General features: G+C 42.4%; 1 protein-coding gene across 3 annotated transcripts in view; it reads left to right on the plus strand.

Annotated features, from left to right (window-relative positions):
* PTPRG (protein tyrosine phosphatase receptor type G) overlaps positions 1-25463 on the plus strand; it is an 822933-nt gene that overhangs the window by 655062 nt on the left and 142408 nt on the right. For all 3 annotated transcript variants that reach the window (XM_056129040.1, XM_056129043.1, XM_056129042.1), the window contains exon 7: positions 17304-17461. In XM_056129040.1, the coding sequence (XP_055985015.1) occupies positions 17304-17461 (158 nt within the window). The remainder of the gene's footprint in view (positions 1-17303; positions 17462-25463) is intronic.

A 25463-nucleotide genomic window follows, 5' to 3' on the forward strand; every position in this document is an offset into this window, starting at 1 on the left:
GCAGCTCATGGATAGTTTTGAACCATTTACCACACAACATAATTTCCCGTTTGAAGTTTATGTCCTCAGCATTCGGTGACATGGAACCTTCCTGAAGTATACTATAAATATGCATCACCCTGGTGTCAACTAATTGGCTCCCATCTCTTATGGATCCAGGAAGCACAGATGCTTATCTGCACACTTTTGATCTCAAAATCTTCTGGAAACAGACATACTTCAGCCGTTTCCACTGTTTCCTGGATTTCCTTGTGTCAAAACCACCACTGTAGACGTCTGCTATTTTCTTTCTTAGCAAATGCCAGGAAGTGAGATGCTGTGTGGTTTCTATTTTATAACTAATACTGAATGATACTATTCACAATTCTGTGACGATGGGGAAAAAAACCCTTCAAAAGTGAATTGAGTTTGAAAGTTGAGGCTGCTTCTCATTTGGCCAACCCTTTTCCTCAGTGTTCTTCCCTTTGTACAGGATTCTAGGAGCCCTGGAAAATTCCCTCTGGGGACTGTTTCTGCAGTGTGTGGAGAACCTGGGGCTATGCCGTGAGACTTCTTTACCCTGTTCTATGAATGTCACCTTGGTATGGAAAAACTCTTGGAGGAACAGAAAATTTTTTTTTCCTCTACCCCTCAGGGTTCTCCTTGGAGTAGTTGAGCAATCAAAATAATCAGACAGATTAATAGGTGAAAAGAACAGATTTAATTACATACATATGGGGAATTTATGGGGATATAGCATCTGAAACAAACTTAGCAAAATGGGATGTATTTGCAGGAGCAGAGGAATGGGGTAGGGACCCTGGGCTTCAGAGGGGAGGGGTGACTTACAGAGGAAGACCTGATGCTCGTCAGTTACAAGTTTTCCCTGTCATATAGGCCAGTTAGCCTGTAGAAATGTTATAATTACTGGTGAGAGAGAGAGAGAAACCTCTGATTTTGAGTAATAAGCTCTATTTTTATTATTTTTATTCTATTAAGCAATTAAGGGAGTTTACAGATTCCTCTTGAATCCAGTGGCCTTACTTGATCTGAGCTCAGAGAAATCCGCATGACAGTGACATTCTTGGGAAGCCAGATCTAGACATCTGGACTTTTTTTTTCTTTGGTGGGGGGGAGGGGAGGGTGTCATTCACAGTGCTCTGCAGTGACCAGGAACACAGGTTCTGGTTTTAAAAGATACTCCTGTTTTGACTAGTTTTGTTTGTTTGCAAATCATTTAAGCTCTTTGTGGCTCTGTTTGCTCAACTGTGTACTGAAGTAATAATAATAATACCAGTATTAGTGTCATTTTTGTACATCCTTGTGCCTGGCTCTCAGTCAGAACTCTAAGCTACATTACTGCCACCCTCCTTCCCTCCCAGCCTTTTCCTTGCTTCTTGTTGACCTGAACCCAATGGAGGCCTCATGGGACAGAACAACAGTGGGACTGATGGTTCTGTCACTTCCTGAGTATTAAAATAAAGCATCTGTTCACTTATTTAGTTGAGTAAACAAAAATAAAAATTAAATACTGAAGAAAGACAGTGGTCACAAAAATTAGGGTGTGGTACCAGACCCTTTGAAACCAAGGGGAGGGGTACTGAAAAAAGTGCGACCACGAGGATAAAAGGAAGAAGCAGTTTTGCCTCTTATCTGTGCATCCCTGGCTGTGACTGACCCAGATGTTCTGTCATTGAGTCTTACTTAATCCCACAGATGTTCTGTCATTGAGTTTTACTTAATCCCAGTGGCAGCTCAGTGAGATAAGCATTCTTAATCCCATGTTTCAGGGTAAACCTAGGTATAAAGAGATTGGTTCCACTTCATGCAATGGGGCAATGATTATAACCCAGGCATATTGGACTCTAAAATGCATCCTTTTTCTGCTCCTTTGGACCACTTTCTATTTTCAGCATCAGTCTACTTCTGGCTTATTGTTAAAATCACTTCATTCTGGGATATGATTCAATAGTAGCGTGCAAGCCTTGCATGTGTGGGGCCAAGTTGGATTCCCAGCACCAGATGTGATCCCCAAACAAACATCAACCCCCCAAAATCACTTCATTCTTGTGTACCTATTTCTCCTTTGTGAGTTAGGTAAGTTTCTACTCCCCCAATTGGCACCACTCTGACCGGTGATTGATCACCAAGTTAGGTCCATGATGAGGCCTCAGAATGAAGCGACAAGAATATATGCCCCACACATACTGATGCTGATGGTCACCAGGATGACGGGAAGGGCAGAGGCAAGCAGTAGAACTGTTCAGTGGTGGTATTCGGTTTCTGTCACTGTATGATGACAGTTTCAGTGTCACATTCATTTCCACCATTGTTGATAAGACCATGCTGTTTGAGTAGTTTTTGGGGGGGGGGGGTGCGGAAATCCTAATGTATTTATTTTGCACATCAACTCTGCCATCAAAATACTGTTTTTGGTCAGCTGAATCTGCCAGTAAACTAAGGGAGGCCAAATGCCTTTGGTCCTCAGTACAGTGGCTGTTTCATGAACTTGAAATCTCTTTCTGGGTGTTTGGATACAAGGATCCAAATAATCGGGTGGTCTTTCTCTGTCTTTTTCTGTCTCTAATAGAATGCCCTTTCTCAGAACCTGCAACAACTGTCATTATTAATGCCATAATAGGGCCCTTTAGGATTTACTGTGAACTGTTCCTGTTCTGAATACCAACAGGGGTACATTGAATTCTCAGTCATTTCAGAGGCAAACATAAATTCCACATTTTTACCTCCCAACTCTAAGTTTACCCTGTTCGGGCTCAACTCATATTACATGCTGCCATCTCTAAATTATCTTCATAGTAGTGCAGGACAGCAATCTGGTACCAACGATTTGACTTGGCCATCATATAAATTCTCTTCTGCAGCTCCTTAGCTATGCTGTTTTAGTGCCCCAACAACCAGGCAACAGACACAAATGAATATGACTGTGTTCTAATAAAACTTTATTTCTAAAAATAGGTATGAGACTGGGTTTACCCAAAGTCACAATTTTCCCCTTTTTGCTTATTGGTAGTTTGACCCAGTTTTTCCAGCTAATTTAAAGCACCTCTCTCTGTGGAACTGTGTTGCCTGCTGAGGGTGCATTCAGGATCCAGGGTCTTGCTGTAGCATAGCTTCCAGACTGCTAGAGACAAATTTCACTGGTCACCAATAACATAAAATATAGTGAGACCCACTTCTGAAGCTGCCGTGAACTTGGGTGAGTCTTTCACCCACATCGGTGTCTTGAGACCTCCTTTAAAAGGTTACAGGGTCTCGTTTCGAAAATGGCTATAGCATGTAATGCAAACTAGTAGAAAGATGTGAATTGCAGACATACCACTGGAGATTGAAGTCTTGACAGTCATTTCAGTGAGGTAAAAACTGATGTTGGATATCCCAGTCAGTATAAACAGATGCGAGTTCACAGTGCCATACCATATGAACATGTGTGGATCCTTCGCTGTGGTCTTAAACTTCTAGGCCCAGCTTCTAATACCCTCATAAAACTCATAGGTGCTCTTTGGTGTGAAATCTACTGAATCATATTACTATTCTATTCATTTCTGTGACTCATTTTTTTTCACATTACCTGGGATATAATTGACATATTAGTTTCATATAATTAGCTTGTTAGTTTCAAGTGAACAGTACGGATTGGATATCTCTATCTATTGTGAGATGTGAACCACAAGTGAATTTAACATTATCATGCATGGTTACATTTTTCCGCATTTCTCTATTTTTAAGTTGTTTTTTTTTAAAAAAAAAAAAAAACCAGATTGCATTAAAAAAAAAAAAGAAAAGAAAAAACATTTTGTGTCATACTCACTGTTGCTTGGGAGTTACTCCTGGATCAGTGGTTGGGGTCAATTGCTCAGCCTTTGAGCTGTCTATCTGATGCATAATACGTTAATAGTATGTCATTGTTTAATTAGTAATACTGTATTTTTTAAACAACATTGAAATAGTGATGCTTCCTGGGCCAGAGAGAAAGTACAGTGGGTTAAGTAATTGCCTTGCATACGGACTACCTGGATTCAATCCTTGGCACCTCAGAGGGTGACCCACCCTCTTCTAGGAGTAATCCCTGAGCACTGCTGAATGATGCCCCAAAATCAAAAAAAAAAAAAAAGAATGATCAATTCACCAATTGATGGTGAATTAGATATGAAGAAATGCTGTATCTATGATTAATTACTTAAAAATACAACATCTGCTATGCTTGGCTGTTTCTTCATTTTCTTTATACCTAGTTAGAAAGTCTCAGCAGAGGAACAAAGGCCTGCAGGTCCCGGGGCTGAGATCTCCATGCCTGCTCAGATTGGGGCTGAGCGTCCTCCACCCAAATCCTCCATCTTCCAGCAGGTGGGGGTCACACCCACCAACTGACCCCCTGGCGCCGTGTAATCCCATCAACCGCCAAGACCCAGAGACTATAAAACCCAGCTCCTGGAAGCACAAATGCAGCCTCGCAACATCTTATTATCTCATTCTTGCTTTGGACAACCTGGCAGGCTACTGAATGTAACCTGCCCACACGGCAGAGTCTGGCAAACTCCCCGTGGTGTACCCAGTATGCCAAATACCAGTATACATGATGGGTCTCATTCTCCTAACCCTGAAAGAGCCTTGAATGTGGCATTTTTTAGAATCTCAGGGCTAGGACGCCTGCTCGAGGCAATTGACGAACAACAGGATGATCGTGATCATGATAGTTATAAAGAAACTATACCACTCAGTTCTGGGCAACATTTGGCTTGCTGAATGGAACAGGATCTTTGCCCTTGTAGAACAATCAGACTGTTAGGGGAAACAGTCAAAGAACCCATGCTGGCAAGGGAATGAGCTAAGAGGGATGCAAGGTACTGAATAGCGGGGGCGGGTGCTTGGGGTAGGCTCTCAGGAGATGACAAGTAACTGACACTTGAAGGATAAAAAAGCTTCACCCAGATGGAGTGCACGTGGGGGAGGATTCCATGCAGAGGGAGCTGCTAGGTGAGGAGCCCGTGGTGGTGATGAGTGAAGAAGAGCAAGAGGCAGCCCCCCTGGCTGGACAGATCATGTATGGCTGTGGTAAGGTGTGTGGGATTTATTGTAAAGGAAGTGAGGAGTCCAGGGATGGATTTGAGCTGGGCAGTAAATGGCGCCCTGTGCCAGTGTGGGGGTAGGGGGAAATTTCCCTGACTGACAAGCAGTTCTTGAACATCAGCCCTGTTGTCCTAGAATTTAACTCAGTTCTGCCGTGGAGATAGTATCTGATCTTCAAGTTTAGACATCAAGCCTAAACAATTCCCTCTAAGTTAAAACATTCGCTCCATAGTAGAAAGCCTGCCTTATGAGCCGGGGGAGAAGGCAGCTGGGACAAAGAAGGGATCACCAAGTCAATGATGGACAGATCGCTCAGGATGGGAGATGCGTGCTGAAAGTAGATAAAGGACCAAGAATGGATGGCCTCTCGTTATCTATATTGCAAGCCATAATGCCCACAAGTAGAGAAAGAGTAAGAGAGAAACTGTCTGCCATAGAGGGAGGGGGAGAAGTGGGATCAAGGGGGGATCAAAATATTGGGGACATTGGTGGTAGAAAATGTACACTGGTGGAGGGATGGGTGTTCGATCATTATATGACTGAAACTCAAACATGAAAGCTTTGTAAGTGTAGCTCACAGTGACTCAATTAAAAAAAAAATATTGGTCTTAGCAACCTGGCTCCCTAGCACAGCAAACTAGATCTCAGGTGATCCCCTGAGAACTGATGGATTGCACTTCTGACCCACTGTGATCCACAGCTCCTCCTTAGGCTTCCAGAGATGCTCACTGAAATCAGTAATTCGGATCACTTATGTTTTTGTTTTATTTTGTTTGCTTTTGGGCCGTACTTAGCTTTGCTCGGGGTTTACTCCTGGCCCTACAATCAGGGATCACTCCTGGCAACCTAGAGAGACAGGATGATGTGTCCGGGATTGAACCCCAACCAGCCGCATGCAAGTCAAGTGTCCTACCCACTGTACTCTCTCTCTGGCCCAGATCACAACTTTGGAATTTTTTTTTTTATTTAGCTCACCGATTTGTGTAAAATATTTTAACCCAGAAACGACGAGATAGAAGCAATGGATAGGGTCGGGCATGTGGGAAGGGCACAAAACTTCTGAGCCGTCTCAGAACAGCCCCTTGTCCCTGTGTCCATGTGTTCACCAGTCTGGAAGTTTCCTGAACCCTGCCCTTTCCGGTTTTATGGATACTTCATTACACAGGCGTGACTCATTAATTCAGTGACCTTTGTGGGTTGCTTCTGTCTCCAGCCCCAACTATCTCACGGTTGAGACTGTTAGGGCTGAAAATTCCAAGTCTAATCTCAGGGGAGGTTCACCAGTCCTGAGGGGCTTCCCAAAGGTCACCGCATTAACATAACAAAAGACTCCTTCTTGGCATTCCTCACAAGAAATTCCTAGGGTATCAGACTTTCTGAGCCTGAAGCCCTAGAAGACATTATAACGACCAGCTATGTATCTTGCAAATCAAGACATTACAGCTTGATCTCTAAGAGATTTATCTTTAAGAGTGTAAAAATGATTGGGTTTCAGTGACTTTTATTTTCTCCTGTGGTCATTTCCATTTAAGCTTTAGGCGAGGGGCACAGAACCCAAAGATCCCAAGCAAATGGTGGTCCTTGGAGACCCCGATCCCTTTCAGTCTCACTGTGGTCTCTGCTGAGTACGCTTTCCCACCTGGATTTCCTTGTCCTTATTTGTAACATGAAATAGAGCTCACATCCTTTGGGATGCTTTGTACCCTTAACTCTCTTGGACTTGGTATGCCTTCCCTGGGATCCCCTTGTCATCACTTCAATCAAGCTCTCGTTCCTTAACATCTCCATCAGGGGCCATTGTAGGAGCTGTCCAAGTAAACAGGCCCACCTCACTTCCATGACTACGCCTTTCCCAGCCCAACTCCCCGGAGGACGTATCATGGCTTATTATCATGCCCGCTGCCTGATAATGAACCACTCGTTATACAGAGCAGGTATTGCCGCTTGTATTTAGGCCATAGAACTAATTCCTTAGCAGAGTCTGCTCTCTGCTCACCTCAAATAAAAAGCAATCAGTTTTATCACCAATAAGATGGGTTTATTGGGGAAAAACTAAAAGGCAGTTTAGAAAGTGCAGACTCATGGGGAGACACATGGACACTCCCCTGAAATTAGAGCCTGCCCTTCCTCATATAGTCTTCAGCGGAAGACTTCTCTGTTAGTGAGGAATAACCCTTCCCCTATCACAGTGAAGTTATATCACTTTTTTTTTTTCTGCTTTTTGGGTCACACCCGGTAATGCTCAGGGGTTACTCCTGGCTCTGCACTCAGTAATCACTACTGGTGGTGCTCGGAGAACCATATGGGATGCTGGGAATCGAACCCAGGTTGGCCACATGCAAGGCAAACTCTTTACCTGCTGTGCTATCACTCTGAGCACACATTATTAGGTCTGATAGCTTGCTGATGTGTGTGGGAACTGACTTCTGCTTCCTGATCTGATTCAGGTAGGGTTTCTTTGTATTCATTTTTGCACATTCTAATTAAAAACTATTGCTTTCCTCCCTTATGACTTTCAAATGCCAAGTTCCTTAAAACCCTTGGATTCTGGTCTCAGATTCTTTTTTTCCACCATGACTTCTCATGTCCCTGCATTTGGCTGGCCCCGCCTGTCAGACCCTTCACTTTCACTGTATCACATGGCCAGTGCAAACTTCACCAGAACTGCTGACTCAGTGTCTTCACAGTTTGCAGGCAGCAGCTGATTTTTTTACACCTCCCAACGCCTGTGAGTTCTCGACCTTTTCCTTCTACTTTCTCCCTTGCGCATTTCGTTCTTGCTACACAGCACGCCAAATCCCTTTGCACTGATTTTCCCAAGCTGTCAGCAGGTGAAAGACATTTGGTCTGAAATCAGGCATGAATAGAACAGTGAGGAAATGTTCCTGTCAGAATAAAGAGCCAGTGCAAGGGCCCTGGGGTAGCATTATCATCTGAGAGCAGAGAGGCCTGGAGATAGTCCCTAAGGATCTGAAGGCAGCAGGAGGTGAAGCTGCTGAGGGTGAGTGGAGCCCCTCCACACAGAGCAATTAGCCTTCTAGAAGTGGGGCGGCTTGTGTGAGGCCAACCTTAATTTAAAATGCAGAATCTCAGCCTCAACCCCAGACCTACTGGATCAGAACCTACATTTTTAACAAGCTCCCAGGGGAATTTGCATGCACATTAGCTTTGATCAGCAAGGTCATAAATCTTTTTTTGCCGCATTTTGAATTGCTTAATACCTGATTTTCCCCCATTCTCTCTCATACCCTCTCCTCTTCAGCATAAAACAGAAGGCCAGTTTTTCCCCAGTTATTGTAAATATATAAAAGAAATATTGATAGCTTTCCCTTATTAAAAAAAAAAGTAGTAGCAAATTCTAAAGAATTGAATGGAAACAGAAGCTCAGGCTTTTTATTGTTTGTCTTATTTGTTTTTGGGTCACACCTGGTAGTGTTTGGGTGCTACTCCCAGCTCTATTCTTGGGCTTTCCTGATAGTGCTCTACCATGGAATCATGCATGAGGTACTGGGGATTTAATCTGAGCCTCTCACATGCAAAGCATGCACTTGGCCCAATGAGCTATCTCCCCAGCCCGTTAATTGATATCAGACATGTACCTAAAACTGACTGATTCCTTGTTTCCGGGAAGGAGGACACAGTGTTATTTGTTAGAGACTTGATATAATACCTTGATTGTATGTGTTTTCAATGGAATTTAGTAATGCTTAATTACGGCACAGATTTCTGTATATTAACTGCTCTACTTAGTTTTTAAAGGGCTTACTCTTTTCCTATATAACTGAAGCACTGAAAATATTAGGTTATTAACACTGGAAAATGCAATCAATCAAATGATTACCATCTAATGTTTTAATGATCACATTTTTAATCCAATTATGCATGTTTGAATCTTTCAAATTTTCTTTAATTAAAGATTGCCTCTTGGCACTGCTATCAGAAATAAGAAATTGAACAGAATTGAGCCAGATATAATTTAATGTTGAAAGGAAACTGCAAGGATAACGGGGCCACATGGGTTTAATGGTTGACCATGACTTTAAAGGCCTCATTCAAAATTTTCTAATTGATAAGAAAAATTTAATCATCTTCAGATATACTCTGTTTGCATTCCAATAAGGTATTTCTTTTTCTAAATAAAACTCCCCTAACTGATTATTCATATTGTCGTTCAAAATGCTTAAAAATGAAAGACAGAGTTGGGTGAAATGTAGACTACTTAATACAGTGTGTATTTAATATAAAAGTCATACATTATTCATTTTTTCAATTTGAATAACTTTGAATTTAGCATCCCTGTTCCTCATCTTTTCCTTTGATGAACAATTAATTATTAAAATATAATATTGTCTGCATACAGCACTGGGATCCTTGAAAGTGGGAATATGAGATTCATTTCTTTTCAATTCTTTTATCTAGTAATGCACGGTACCTGCTTATTATGTATAATGGGATGAATGGTGGTATAAGTGGAGTGTTTCAAATATTTTTCTCAACTAGTTAAGTGGCTGGGATTGGAATGTTGTGAATGCAAATTACTAATTAGGATCAAAGTTAGAGGCAGTGTGGTCCCCTCGAATGGGTTTGGCAGTCAGACTGCCCTTTTCTAACACAACTCATTTTACAGAGCACTTATGTGTGTGCGTACCCTGGGCTAGGTACTCCACTAAGCCGAGATCCAGTGTTAATTCATTTAATACTCAGAACCTCCTAATGAAGTTGATGCTGTTATAATGCCCTTCTACCGATGAACAAATGGGCAGAGGAAAGTGAAGTAACTTCCCTACCAGAAGCACAGCTCAGGGCTGGAGAGATAGCACAGCGGGTAGGGCATTTGCCTTGTACGTGCCCGATCCGGGTTCGATTCCCAGCATCCCATATGGTCCCCCAAGCACCGCCAGGAGTAACTCCTGAGTGCAGAGCCAGGAGTAACCCCTGTGCATTGCCGGGTATGATCCAAAAAGCAAAAAAATAAAATAAAAAATAAAATAAAAGCACAGCTCTTATGTTTATTTTATTTTACTTCGATTCATTAAAATCCTTTTGTGAGTAAGTTTATATTTTCTGCTGCAAAGTATAGTCCAGCAGCCTAACTCAAGAAGTCTTGAGGCTTTGGTCCAGAGAGTTGAGCCCTTAAGAACCAATAAAGGGGGCCGTATTCTCCAGATGGTCTCTTCTGGGGCCCTATTCCTACAGGATTCCTCAGTGACAAGGAATCCGTTGGGGCACTGTATCATCAGTGGAGGGAGCACCACCTCAGGGATTAAACAGGACAGAAAATAATCAAAACAGAAAACAGGATCAGTAAATTTTGATGTTCAAATATATTGAACTTGGAAAACAAGGGGGAAAGATAATAAGTGAAACATGTGTTAATTCTGCAATGTAAGTTCACAAAACAAATGCTTGTTGCTGATGGAAATACCCTAAAGGGCAGTGTGCCTCCATCACTTTTCAACAAGGCTCTTGGGCTCTGGCCCCTGCCCACAAAACGTATTTTTTAGGCTGGAGAGATAGCCCAGTGGGTAGGGTGTTTGCCTTGCACCCGGCTGACCCAGGTTCAATTCCCAGCATCCCATATGGTCCTCCGAGCACCACCAGGAGTAATTCCTGAGTGCATGAGCCAGGAGTAACCCCTGTGCATCGCTGGGTGTGACCCAAAAAGGGAAAAAAAAAAGGTATGTTCAGATGTGGAAAAAAAGTCTGTGTGTCTGTGTGTGTGTGTGTGTGTGTGTCTGTGTGTCTGTGTGTGTTGTGGGGGAGGGGCAGGGTTTGGGGGCCATACACCAAGTAGTGTTCAGGGACTTAGTCCTGGCTCTGTGTTTAGGGGTTTTTGCAGGGCTGGGGTTCAAATCTGGGCCTTTTGCGTGCAAAATATACCCCGTAGCCCGTTGAGCTATCTCTCGGGCCCGGAGAGGTTTTTATATTTAAATTGTAATTTAGTGAAATCCCCACCCTACCCCAAAGAATTCCAAATTTTTTTATTACTAGATGTTTCTTTTTTAATTTCAAAATTATCCTCAGTTATTATTAGTACACTGAATATGGTTCAGAAGGGGCTGGAAGTGTATTTGCTGATGTAAATACCTTCATGACATTTTCAATTTTGCCTCCTGGCCTTCAAAACCTAAAAATGTTGTTATCTGGTACTTTTCAGAAAATAGTCATTTAATTCCTGGCTTGAAAGACAAAATGACCCTGCTTATTCTCGGCCAAGTGCTTGCCTTGATAAGGCAGAGTTACAAGACAGTGTGCTAAGCTCCTTATCTATATTAGCTTATTTAATTGTCACAGCAACCCTGAGGAATAAATGTTCTCTACAGTCCCATTTTCCAGATAAGGGAAGTAGCTCAGAAAGGCTAAGATCTTTCTTTAAGGTCACACAGCTAATAAACGCCAATTGTGCTATGCTAGAAAAGCTATGCCATGCTAGAAACTTTGACGAAGCAAACAAACCTTTGGGGAATTTGTCAGACATGAGGTACCTTTCATGCATTTACAATACGGTTTGAGAAGAGAAGGAAAAAAAATAAACAGTTGCACAGACATTGAAGGAAATAACCTGAATATGTAAGGAGTATGTTAGGAACTTACTAGTTTAGAGGAGTGCTGAAGTAATGGTAACAGTAATGATGCAATTAATAATTAGATTAATGTTCTTAATATTATTAATATTAACAATTACTAATTAGACTATAACAATACAATTAGTAATGTCTCACTTAGAAGATGCTTGCTATAGTTTAAGCTCTTTTCCGAACTTTGAAACAGGGCAGTTGGACCATACCAGGTGGTGCTCAGGGGCTATTCCTGGCTCTGTGCTCAGGGCTGCTCCCAGTGGTATGCAGGGGAACATATGATGTGCAGACCTCCAGCACACAGAACCCATTCTCCTCCCTTATCCATTTTTTTTTCTCCTTTTTCTTCTCTTCTTTGTTGTTGCAGTAACCAAAAGTTACACAGACCCATGGTTGTGATGTTTGCCCAGAGTTGTCCATATTTTTGCTATTCTCATACACATACTTGCAATCTGTTCCTGGGCTGCTAGGTTTTTTTTTTTTTTTTTGGTTTTTTAGGTTTTGTTTTTTGGTTTTTTTTTTAAGTATAGCTTTTCTTTTTCTTTCTTTCTTTCCTTCTTTCTCTTCCTTCCTTCCTTTCATTCTTTCTTTCTTTCAGGGGAGGATGTGTTAGGGCCCCTCACCATAGCTCTCAGGGGTGGCAAATGTTGACGAGATTGACCCAGAGTTGGTCACCTACAAGACGGGCCCCTTACCCCCTGTCCTGTCTCCCTCGGCACACTGTTAGCTGACTTGCTCCTTTTGTGCAATCTTTGTGGCTGTGCCTGGCCTCCCAGGCGGTAGAAACCTTGGGACTGTACTTGGTACATGCATGTGGTACCAGGAATAGAACTTGTCATCACACTTGCAAGACAGATACTTTTTTAAAAAATTTTTTTTTTTTTTGGTGGGGACCAACCCCACTGATGCTTGGGTAGAGGAACTACTGGTTTCGTTTTGGGATTCAGGGAGGGTTAAAAGGGTCTCTGCAGTGCCCAGGAGGAGACTGGGGTATAAGGGATCAAACCTAAGGCTTCAGTCTGCAAAGCATGTACTCCAGCCCTTTGAGTTACCTCCTCCTCAGAGGTCTTTTGCCTCCTGGATAAAAGTATTTGATTTTTCACACCAGCCTAGGAAGGTTTAATGCCCTGGCGCTGGTCACGGCTCCCAGGTAGAGGAGTTGGGACTCAAATCAGGCAGGCTGAGAACCTTCTGGCTCAGGCAGAGATTCGATTCTGGATTTCAGCCCTTGCTTCTCTGAATCTTCCTTTTCCCGTCTCTCTTATAAAGCATCGACTCAGCCAGTGCCCAACAGAGTATCCCTGGCATGCCAGCTCTGTATAACCCATGGCTGCGCTACAGGTTATTGGGCTCTTAACTAAGATTTTGCTTGAAGAAGAGGGGGATGTGGGGGGAAGGTTGGCTCCCAAAGCTGTTAAACTAGGGCGATCTATAAAACCCTTGCAAGTCTCAGAGTCCTGATATCCAAAGGCAATGATGGGGCCACGTTGTCTCCATCCTCCTTCACCAAGTCTTCCTGCCCAGACACCCTGCTATAATTCTAATCAGTCTAAATCAGAATCTGATGAGACCCATGGCTCAAGGACAGAGAAGACACTCTGCATTCATAGCAGTGGTCACTTCTCCAACATCCATCAATCCCTGTCAAGTGAACAAGTCCCCTGGAGCCAGAGAGATAGTTGAGCATGTGGCTAGCCAGGGTTGGATCCCCAACGTTGTCTCATACAATCCCCAGAGCCCACTGGGAGTGATTTCTAAGAGTTGAGCCAGGAGCATTTCTTGAGCGTCACAGGGTGTGGTCCCCAAACAAACTAATCAAATGCTGCACAAGCCTTTCTTTTTTTTTTTTTTTTTTTTTGCTTTTTGGGTCACACCTGGCGATGCTCGGGGGTTACTCCTGGCTCATGCACTCAGGAATTACTCCCGGCGGTGCTCAGGGGACCATATGGGATGCTGGGACTCGAACCTGGGTCAGCCATGTTGGCTGCGTGCTAGGCAAACGCCCTACCCGCTGTGCTATCGCTCCAGCCCCCGCACAAGCCTTTCTTAAGTTTCCAGATTAGTTGAAGGAATGTAAGCTTTTATGTAGGAAGAGCCCAGGTGTTTTTTTGTTGGTTTTGTTTGTTTGTTTGTTTGGGTTTTTTTTTTTTTTTTTTTGCTTTTTGTGTCACACTCGGCAATGCACAGGGATTAGTCCTGGCTCTGCACTCAGGAGTTACTCCTGGCAGTGCTCAGGGGACCATATGGGATGCTGGGAATTGAACCCGGGTCGGCCGCATGCAAGGCAAACGCCCTACCCGCTGTGCTATCTCTCCAGCCCCAAGAGCCCAGGTTTGATCCAAAGCACCACGTGGTTTCCTGGTAGTGATCCTTGAGCACAGAACTGGAAGTAACCCCTGAGTACTGCTCAGTGGCTCCCCAAACAGTTAACTACATAAGTAGAGCTTGATTTTGCTAAATGTGCTTCCTTTGGAAGCCTTATGTCTTCTGATTGGTGGGGCAAATGTTTCAGTTTTCATCTCTCATACTCTGTTTTCTCTTTTGATTTGGTTTGGGATCCATACCCAATAATGTTCAGGGGCTTATTTCTGGCTCTTCACTTAATGATCACTCCCTGTGGGACTCCAGGAACCTTACATGGTATCAGGAATTCAAAATGGGGCCAGCTACATGCAAGGCAAGTAACTCAACCCCTGTATTATCTCTCCATCCCTTTTTCATGCTCTTTGAAGCCACGGATTCTTCCTTAAGTTGATGCACTGGGGGGAAATTTGCCAGCACGGGCATGTAGGCAGGAATTGTCCTGTTCTTCCATCTGCGCATGGCAGACCTAAGGGCAGCCATAAGATTGACTTGGGTCTCTAGAGAAATACTCCTAAAGATTTTCTGGTCACTTGAGTCTGCCGCCCCTGACCCTAAGGCATATTAGGTGTGATGCCAAGTCTCCTGCCATGGAACTGGGAAATGAAGGTGGTGGTTTAGTGCTCTGTGATGTCAAGCCCTGTACAAGCTCCCTTGCTTAAAGCCTGGTGCTGATGATTTACACAGCTCAGCAAGCACAGTGGCAGCAAGCAAAGGCCAAAACCATCCCTCCCCCCAGCCCAACAGGCGCCTGCCAGACACGCTTTCGAAGGCTTCCCCCATCATTAGGCCAGATGTAAATTAATGCCCAGACTTGCCAGTGGGCAAAGGACAATTCCATTATTCCATGTCTTTTATCTCACAGAAACTGCTTTTGTCTTTTCGATTATAGAACCCTATGATTGGGAGAGTTTTGCATTTATGAGTTTATGTTTAATGTTTTCCTTTTAAAAGCATGAATGGAAGGGCTGGAGAGATAGTTGCAGGGGTTCACACACTTGTTTTGCACACAGCTGACCCCAGTTCGATCCCTGGCACCACATACATACAGCCTTCCCCTAGTACCTCCGAAAGCGAACCCTAAAAAATGGAGGCAGGAGAAAGCTCTTACTACAGCCAGGTGTGGCCCAAACATTCCCTCTACCCCTCAACCATGAATTGAATGCTGGGAATATTGCTCAAGGGATCAAGCGCAGGCATTGTAGGTAAAATAAAATTGCAGTAAGTGTAAAGTAAAAAAAGAAAAAAAAAGGTAAAAATAAAATAGAAAATGAATCCAAAACCAATATGAGCATGAAACAAGATTTTCTGAGCCTGTGGATAGCTGTGCAGCTTCACTGTTCTCGAATGACTTGTATCTAGTGATTTATGCTCTCAGTGCCTTGATTTTTATATCTGTGAAATGGCAGTATTAAAGTTCATTCCCCAGAGGGTCATGGAGTGAAATGGGGCCTAGTCCTGGGTCTTGCATACCAGCTCTGTAAGCTGGGGGTAGTATTGAGCCTAGTGCATATGGTTGATTCAGCAGTAGATGAATAAATTATGAACAAGTTCATATATTAGGGCTTGGCATATACAGTAAGCATTGTTTAAAGGTCTTGCAACATATAAATCCTTAGAATAGCAGCTGGCATTTTTGCTTTACTTCTACTAAAACTAAATAAATATTAATTCTAGTCCAGGCAGTTTCGAACAAAGAAATATTACCTTTGTAATTATTCTAGTATAATTGAATTGGGTTTTTAACATTGTGCCACAGTTACAGACATCTCAAGTCTAGGACTCTAAGTTCTCCCAACTACCTGTCTGGGTTATTCTTCATGGAAGAAGAGGAAATTGGAGGTCTGAGACTTGAAAGAATATTGGTGTCAGCATTAGTATATCCTTAAAGTCCTGGAGTCCCTCAGGAACCCCTGAATTTGGTGATATAAATCATCTAAGGCAAGCGACTAACACTATAATAAATAGCCTGACATCTCTAAAAGTAATGAGAAAGGAGTCTTAGTCGGTTGTAGACCTTCGGAGACACATGTTGAGATGAGAACTTTGCCAGAGGTATGCTGGGCCTGATGTCACCAAGGAAATTAGAGCATGATACCCTAATCTCTGTTGCGCACTTCCTTCCTGCCTCAGGACCTTGCCACATGCTCTTTCCGTGGCCTGCAATGTTCATTCTTTCTCCCTGCCCTTGATATTCATCTTACCATCTTGAGCTCCTTCCTTAGATGAGCTCAAGTTATGCAAACGTTGGCCTCAGGTGCCTGGTTTCATATTCCTTCCAACTTTGCTACTTGGGTGCTGAACTCAAGCAGATGGTCCCCACTTCTGAACCTTGTTTTTTCCCCTAGAATCATGATCCCCCTAGAACCATGATATCATTGTTGGGCCCCTGGGTTTAAATGTCATTTCTTTCACCATAGGGGAGATTTCTCCAGTTGTGTAAGCAGAAGCAGCTACAGTAGCTATTTTCGCAGGTTCAGAAGTGTACCCTGATTAGCTTTCACTTTGACTTGGTGGCCTTGAATGAAGCCATTAATGAAATGTAGATTAGCACAGCGGGTAGGGCGTCTGCCTTGCACGCAGCCAACATGGCCGACCCGAGTTCGATTCCTCCACCCCTCTCGGAGAGCCCAGCAAGCTACCGAGAGTATTCGATATGCCAGACACAGTAACAACAAAGTCTCCAATGGAGACGTTACTGGGCCCGCTCGAGCAAATCGATGATCAACGGGAGGGCCTTTACTTTACTTTACTTTAATGAAATGTATGATGAAAATATGAAATTGAAGTCGTACTTTACTCTTTGTTTTGCTGCTCATTCCTCCTGTGATACTCCCCAAAGCTTGTTAGACTGATGGTGAATTCCTAAATGCTAGAGAAGGGCTCTACACTGAAACGAAACTGGGGAGGAGCAAGTGAACCAAGGTCAAGTCCCGTTCCTTTTTTGCAGACGTCTCTGCAACTTGTCTATGCTAGTGTGTTTTCTCTTCCTTGAGAGTGCAGGGGCGGCGGGGTGTGGAGGGGCTGCAGGAGGGACGACAGTGCACCCCAGCGTTGGCTGTCATCGAGCCTGTTTCTCATGAACTTCAGAGCGGTCCTGGGCCATTCCCAAGTCACGGCATACCCTGAGAAGCGCTGCTTTGTTTTCTGTGGCTCCCACCGCCAAATGCTAGCGTTTCTCAGGATGTAAACAAACAGAAGGCTTGTGATGTGGCACCCGCAAGAGAAGGTTTTGGCTGTGTGTCTGCAGCACAGTATGACTTATTGTGCCTTTCTTTTGCTTCTTCCCCCATACAGAGAAAGAAACCTTTCTGGATCCTTTTGTCCTCCGGGAGCTCCTGCCTGCCTCCCTGGGCAGCTACTACCGCTACACAGGGTCTTTGACCACCCCACCCTGCAGCGAAATTGTGGAATGGATAGTCTTCCGGAAGCCTGTTCCCATCTCTTATCACCAGGTAGGTATGCAGCCCCCAAGGTGGCTTTGGGTTTATGTGTCTTGTGTTGACTTTATCTAATGTTGCACAAATGCACCCATAGGGTTTTTCTTTTATCCTCTGTTTCTCCTTATTTCCTTCATTCTTTCCAACGTGCAAATGTTGCTTCAAACCCAAGAGTTATGAAATTTAAAACTTGGTTGCTCAGCAGAAAATTAACTAGCCAGACTGAGTGGTTATAGCAGGCATATAACTCGATACTGTAGAAGTGTTCATTTGGCAAGAAGATAATAGTTTTCCTAAAGATAATCTCTTACGCCAGGAGTTCTTCTAAACCGCATTATATCCATATAACCTCAGGAAAAACTATCTCCAGAGGTAGATGTCATTTGTTATCCAGATTTTATAGAGGATACAGACCAAAATGAAGTAATTTCAAGTGTCACTCAGGTTGACAGAAATGGTTACCACACCATAGTGTATGACCTCAAAGGTCATGTTTTGAGCCATCAAAACTACCTAATGTTCAGGGGAGAAAAAGATACTTGTATATGTGAAGAAGAAATAAATATATCAATTTAACTCTTTCCATGTGCCAAACTCATTGCTAAGAACATTAATCAATAGTGGCAAAGGAACACTTATCTGATGGAACTCGAGCAAGGCATTTGCCTTGCATGTGGCCAACCCAAGTTCGATTTCCAACATCCCATATGGTCCTCCGAGCACTACCAGGAGTAATTCCTGAGTGCATGAGCCAGGAGTAACCCATGTGCAACAAAAAAAGAAAAAAGAAAGAAAAGAAAACTTATCTGATACGCCACAAGGACATCATGGCATGCAGAGCTCAGATAACATCCCAAGAATATGTGGAAATGAAAGTTGAAGCCAGAGCCAATTCAGGCTTCATCTGATTTCAGACCTCATGTTGTTGATCACCCCATGTATACTATACCGGTTCTCTCTGAATATTGCCCAGGCAGATTTCACAGAAAGGTGAATTTAAACTGAGGAGTTGACTCTAGGTGAGAATTGGTGAGATGGGTTTGATGACAATGTCAGAGGAAGAGGAATGTTGGAGCGGTAGGGGGTGGGGATTAGGCAGGATAAGAGGCCCTGGAATCACCTCAGAGGAATCGTAATTACAAAATAGGAGAAATTTCAGAGGGGATTTGTTTCTATCAGAGATGCAGCCTCTCAGTGAGGTAGCACAAGAGTACATTTCTTCTCCCCAACTCAAGAAAATAGATCCAGGAATAATGAACAGAATTTATAAGAAAGCAGATTTGAACTCTTAACCAGCAATTTCTAAAGACGGAAGATTCGGGGCATGCAGAGTTTGACAGCTGGGAACGGGGTGTTATGGAGGGCAAGGGAGATTTTAGAATTACATGATAATATCAGTATGTAAAAAACATGTATGATAAGGTATTTGAAGCTAGCTGGCATTGGTGAGTTAGCTGGAGATTTTCCCTAACGTGGGCAGAGAATACAGAATAGATAGTGAGGGAAATAGAATTGGGTTGTGTCCTTGTCAGGTCTGTTTTTAATGTAGGCAAGAGAAGCCCTCTTAAAATTTCTCAAGAAAGGGAGTACTTTAAGGATATAATACTGGGCGAACCTGCTGAGATGAAACCATAACTGTGGCTACAACTCGAAAGTGAGATGCATGATTTACTCTGTCCAGGAGTCTTCTGGGCTAATCTTTCTGCTACAACTCAGAGATGCCATACTTGTACAAAACTCTGGTCTCCTTTCTTCCATTTTCATTGTTTTTGTTGTTACTGTTATTGCTCTGGGTGCATGTCCCACTGACTGTGTTTAATACCTTGGTACCCGCTGGCTTATCCAAGGACTAGTACATAGCATAAGTTTTCCTTGTACTCCAAGGACCAGCTACCAGCTGATAATAATCTGGGATTTATGTCAGAAATTTAAGAAGAAAGATCTGAGCATACATTGACCAATGAATAAATAACCAGGACTGGCTTGAAGAGCTAGTACAGGGGTTCAAGCTCTTCCTTTGCAGATGGCACACCCCTGTTGGATTCCCAACACACTGTGTATGGTACCCAAAGTACAACCAGGAGTCACTCCGGCATACAGAGCCGGGAAAAGCACCTGAGTACTGCCAGGTATAGCTCCAAACCCATAAACAAAAATAAATGACCAGAGTTGACCCTGGATCATGTATCCACCCTTGAATAAATCTGTAGACATGCTGGATAGCAGCCTGAGACATTCCATTTTTCCCCTCCGAGGGGTAAATAAACCAGGTTGAGTAGGAGATTTTTGCGGGAGAACATCCTTTGCCCCTCTTACCAAGTTAGATGTGTGGGGCCAGGCTAAATAGATTTATCTGGCCTCTCTGCTGTTGGCAGACATTTTACTTTGAGATTTGTTTCCTTTTCATTCCACTCTGATGAACAAAGACAGGCTAGCAGTTTGGTTTCTGCACAGGATCTTCCAGAATTAAGGAGATAATAAAATATGAAACAACTTTTCTTCCTAATGGTGAAGTCAGCATTGTTTTATTAAACTAAAATAAAATTAAGAGTCCAAATATTTATATCCTCGGGGCTGGTTGCAGCAGGGGCCTTTGAAAAGGGATCCTTTTTTGTCAATTGAGATAAATGTTTTTTGTCTTCAAAGTTATAAAGACTTATGGTAATGAGATTAAGATTAAGAAATTCACATTTTGCCACTTTTTTTGCTAGGTGGAAGGGGTAGGATGCCCTGTGAAGGAGAAAGAGAAAAGAAGAAAGGAATGGCAGTTATCTGGTGGGGGACAAACAGAGACCCTCAACACATACCGGGATTTACTGAAACTTCAGCTATTTTGCAGGTCCAAGGGGAAAGGCAGTTTGTCAAGCATTTGTCCATTAGAAGCACTTGGACATTTGGTAACTGGGACTTTTAGAAAATGTTTTGTTCCCATCTGTTTGTTCTTCTACTTTCTGCCCCACCCCCACCCCCCATCTACTCAGAGAAAAGCAGTAATGAGAGAATTTCTCTCTCTGCCTTTTAATATATAACTTCTCCGTGGGTATTAGTGTTTCAAGGAAATAGTGAAGAAATAGAAGGACACGATTGCTTTCTCAGTTTCTTTATAATAAACCATCTTCAGATTATATTTGACTTTTCTCAGGCACTGCTTCAGAGATCTCTGTCTCCCTCCCCAGGGAGGAAAACAGCTCATTATCATGTGGCCAAACTGGATCCTTAACTGGCGAGTTCCTTGGAGGTCAAAGCTGTGGCAGCCCTCAGAGAGGAAAGCATTAGCCATTCAAGTATTATCACTGCAGACCTCCCCACCCCGACCCTGCCAACATTCTTTCTGAAGTTAGCACAGAATGTTCATTTCACACAGGCCAAGAGCCAGTTCGGAAAAGCCAAGGAGACAGAATTCCATGTCTGCTTCCATCAGAAAGGAAACATAACCAGACCTTCCTTCTTTTCTTTCTCCTTTCTTCTCACTTATCCAGTGGTGGGTGTCTCCAAATAATAAAAAAAATGAGGATTTTTTTCAACATAAAATATAGTGCTTAGCTCACATTCTGAGCTTGCATGATGTGGATTTTTTTTTTTTTTGCAGCTTTCCAGAAAAAATATGAGCAACCATTTTTTTTTCTGTTTTACTTTGTGAGTTTCCTTGGACATTCAAACCAGCCCTGTAGACAGTTGAAATTTGTCTTTGGCTTGTAGGACAACGTAGATCTAAATATGGTGGTGTTCATGGAATCCCATGCTGGAATACAGTTGGCCTGCAGTTAACATGGTTTATGTGACCCCACTAACCATCTACTGTAAGGATCAGGCATGGTGCCAGTACTTTGTCACCCAGACAGAATGGTAGTGCTCTTGGTTTTGTGCACAAGATCAAAGGAGCAGAACTAGCATATTGAGATAGATGGAGAACATGATCTCACTTGCAGAAATGATCATTTTGAGCCCGGTATTAAGGAGTGTTTCATACTATATTACCCAGTTCTCAAATGATGATGGTGCTTGGGCTTTGGCAGTTCTCCTAGACCTGCCTTTCCAGATCCATTGGCTTCCTATAGTTTAAATATGGCATTAGCTATATTTTTGCCTAGCATGAATTTTATTTAACTGCTTCTTGGGGGATCTCCCAGAAGAGCAGTAAATAATTCTGAATAGATCTAGTTTGTTTCTTTCAGATATTTCATTTATTTTTCCTCCTAACAATAAACTTGAATAGTTAAGGAAAGTTTTATTGCCCTGCTTTTATTTTACTTATTTATTGTAACCAAGCTTCCTGTCTCTGTCATAAAAAGTGGAACAGCTCTTTTGAATTAAGACTGTGTTCCTGGGGCCAGAGTGCTAAAACAGCAGGCAAGGTGTTTGCCTTGCACACTGCCCACTGGGGTTGGATCCCAGAGCCTGCCAGATGCAATCCTGAAGCATGGAGCCAGGAGTAAGCTCAGAGAACCATCGGGTGAGAGTGACCCTGTTTGGAACAAATGAAAAGATTGTGTTCCATTTGGAGGCAAACTTTATGGGCGGTTCTATTCAAAAGTCAAATTCTTTAACTAGTGACACTTTTGTTTTTAATCTCTAAACGGTGATGGCAATAATACTTATCTCCTGGAGTCACTCAAGAGTAAATGATGGGATGTGTGAAGAACACTTTAACAAGAGTTTGGCACCGTTTAGTAGATATCGAGGACATGTTTTGTTACTTGTATTAAATGGTCCTAAGTGTCTAGGGTAGCACTGTCTAGAAATAAAACACAAGCCAAAGACATCATTTAATGTTTTCCACATTAAAAGAGAAAAATATCAAACGTAAATATTCTTTGCAGTGTATTTAACCAAGCATATTCCAAATGATTAGCGTTTCAAGCTGTAGGGCTGGCCACATTTCTGCTGGAACAGTCACATATGGTTGCTGGCTACTGCAGCTCTAATATTTATCTCAAGGCTAAAACAACTAATGAATCACTTAATTCCAAAAGTTTCTCTTCTGATACTACAGAATGTGTCTTCTAAGTGGTGGGGTGAAGCTGCCACTATTAATTACTAGTGATGGCTCTCATTGTTAATCACCATAGATTCGTCCTTTTCTGTAGACAGTCCTTTCTGTAATGGCCTTTGTGCAGAACTGGGGAGCTGCCGGAGATGCTCAGCCCCTCCCCCCCCCCCACCCCGGTTAGTTGAGTATTCTCAGATTTTATCTTTGCAGCCATGGTCCAGTAAGTAAAATTTTGGCTGCTCCCAGCTTTGGGCAATTTAATATTCCGTCAGTATTGGCTTGTTTAATAATGAGGCAGCAAAACAGAGCCTGCCTGCCACCTATCACGTAGATGGGGAAGTTGAAGTCTCTTTGTGACCTTCCATGTGACATTTCAGTGCCTAATGCTTACCCTGGAGTTTCTTATTATACTTTTGATGGACTCTGGCTTTGTCTAATTGCCATTATATACCCATCCTCTAAAATACTGTGCACACCAGCCTTTTAATGGTTTATAATTATATTACTTTTGATTTTTTTCTCATTTCCCTTTTCAGCCACAATGGGCCCTTCTGTAGGTCTTGCGGACAAGCGCGTTTGCTGCCCATGAGTGGCCTGAATGGATTTCAACTTTCCTTTGATTTGAACCAACAGATTAAAAACTAATTATTCTCTGTAATATTTTTATAATAAAAACTAAGTTGAAATGATTTATATACACTTCGCGCGCTCACATTTGCAATTCAAGGTTAAAATTGTTCTTGAAACAGCACTGTTAAAATGCAATTACAACTCCCCAAGCAGAAATAAAAGAAAGAAGTATTTTAAATGTTCACTTCAATAGTTAAAAAGTCAATTTATAATTGTAGAAATAAAACTTTTCATTTATTTTTTGCTAAATGATAAAAGACTTCATTAGTTACAATAAAGTAAAAAATATATATCCGGATGTATTTATTCTTGGTTTCTAGAAAAGAATAGGGTGCTGTAAAGCATGGACTTGTGAAAAGGTGGGGCATTTTCTCTTTTCTGACCACTTATACCCCACTCAAGTTCTTTCTGTGCTGTGTGTGCAATAATTGCTTCTTCCCAGAGTAAAAAAGTAATAATTCATGCTGATGGAAGAGGTCCTGCAATGGTATGGCCTTCCGGAATCAGTAAAAAGAATACTGGGGGCCCCCATATCATCATTACCAGTGTTACTTTTTAAGTGAATAATGCTGAGCATCTAATTATGTCTGTTGCAAGAAGTGGCCAAAACATGAAAAAACAGCTGCACAGATTTTTTTCTGATCTTTGCTTCATCGCTTGGGTTCCTGTAATATTTTGGCCAAGTGACTTAACTATATCTAAGCCCAGTTTCTTTTACAAGTGAAAAAAAGAATATGTTGATGCTGCCAGGCTCAGGGGATTTCTGTGAAGTTTAAGTAACGACAATTATTGAAAAATTTGTAAAGAATTGACAAGATAGAGGGGTTTGGGTGTAATGTAGTAAATTAGTGAAGAAATAACAAAGTTTGTTTATGTATTTTTCTGGACCCTAAATCTCCTATTTTAGGTGAAAAGGCCTTCTGTTCTTCTATATATAAGTTGAATATCCTTCATACTTGGAGATTTATTTCCTGCTTTAATGGGGATAAAGGCAGCTTAGAGTGTCCTATCTTATGCCTGCTGTTTCTCAAGTAACTTTAATTCACAATAATCAATATCCCAAATTGTGTGTTTGGGAGCTGCATATTCTGCTCCTTTTTAAAAGCACATAACCCTCTTAAAATTCTGCGCCGTATAGAAGCATTCAATAAACATTAGTTCATAATGATATTATTGTAGTGATAAGCATAACATTGAATGTTATTTAAAGGTAAAATTAAATTGGAAACCAAATTAATGTTCGGAACTTGCATAACAAAGTACCTGCCACATATTGGGATTGGTAAATACACATTTATAAGTAAGGAGAAGAGAGAGAAGCAGAGGAATATATTATTGGGGGGAAGGGACTTCCAAGCACTCAGTTGGCCCCCAAGTACTTCCCAGGGATTCTTGACCAACCTTGCTGCTGGTTTGGTGTGAGAGGTTTGGAAGATATGGTGCCCTCAAAATCCTTGAGGCTGCACACAACAATTCTTGGTTGACAATATGGTACTGCATGTTGAACTGGGGTTGCCAGCTGTGCATTGTAACTTCTGTAGTAACTTCTGTCCTTCAGAGGGAATGTCTTTGTTTAGCGTGGGGGCCATGCTCCATAGTGCTGAGGTTTTACTCCTGGTTCTGCTCAGGGATCAATATGAGAAGTGCTCAGAGGACTATATACAGTGCTGAGGATCTAACCAGGACTGGTCAATGGGACACAAGTGCCTTAACCATTGTACTATGTCTTTGGTGCCCAAAGAGAGTATCTTAACAGTAAGTTTGGGTTCAGTGGTGATTGCATTAGTAATGATAGCACTAAATAAGCACATACAGTTTACTAAGGATTATTCTAAGTATTTTCTATATAGTAGTCCATTTCATGCTAGGAGCTGTCATGTGAATTAGGTAATGATGTTGTCTCTCCAAGTAAGAATACTGACACAGAAGGAGATGCTCAGATCAAGATCACACATTTACAGGACAGAAGGCTTAAAGATAGGGTATTATTGAAGCCAGGCAGTGAGAATATGGACTTTTTAAGTTTGGAGAATCCAACACAAATCCATTATAAGCATCAGGAAACTGCTGAAAAGTTTTGAGCAGAGTGTGACTTGATCTCATGTACTTTCTACGAGGACTGCTGTGCAGCAGATCTGAAGACCCAGACAGCTAGCACAAAGCATGTGCAGCAGACAAAGGCCCAGAAAACCGTGGCTTTGTCTATATGTCCTAGGGCCCATTGCATGTGGGGCAGCCGTTTTGTGCAGCTCTGGAAGACTCTTTCTTTGTAGTCTCTGTAGATGATGTTTCTTGAAATCCAGCAAAGAGAAGGATCATTTGATGGTTGAGGTCACTCTTAGCAAGTGTGATTACCAGGCAAAGGCAAAAACCAGGGGAGAAGCTGAAGGAGCTTTC

This window comes from Sorex fumeus, unplaced genomic scaffold (genome assembly GCF_029834395.1).
Source record: "Sorex fumeus unplaced genomic scaffold, SorFum_2.1 ptg000072l, whole genome shotgun sequence".
Classification (NCBI taxonomy): Eukaryota; Metazoa; Chordata; class Mammalia; order Eulipotyphla; family Soricidae; genus Sorex; species Sorex fumeus.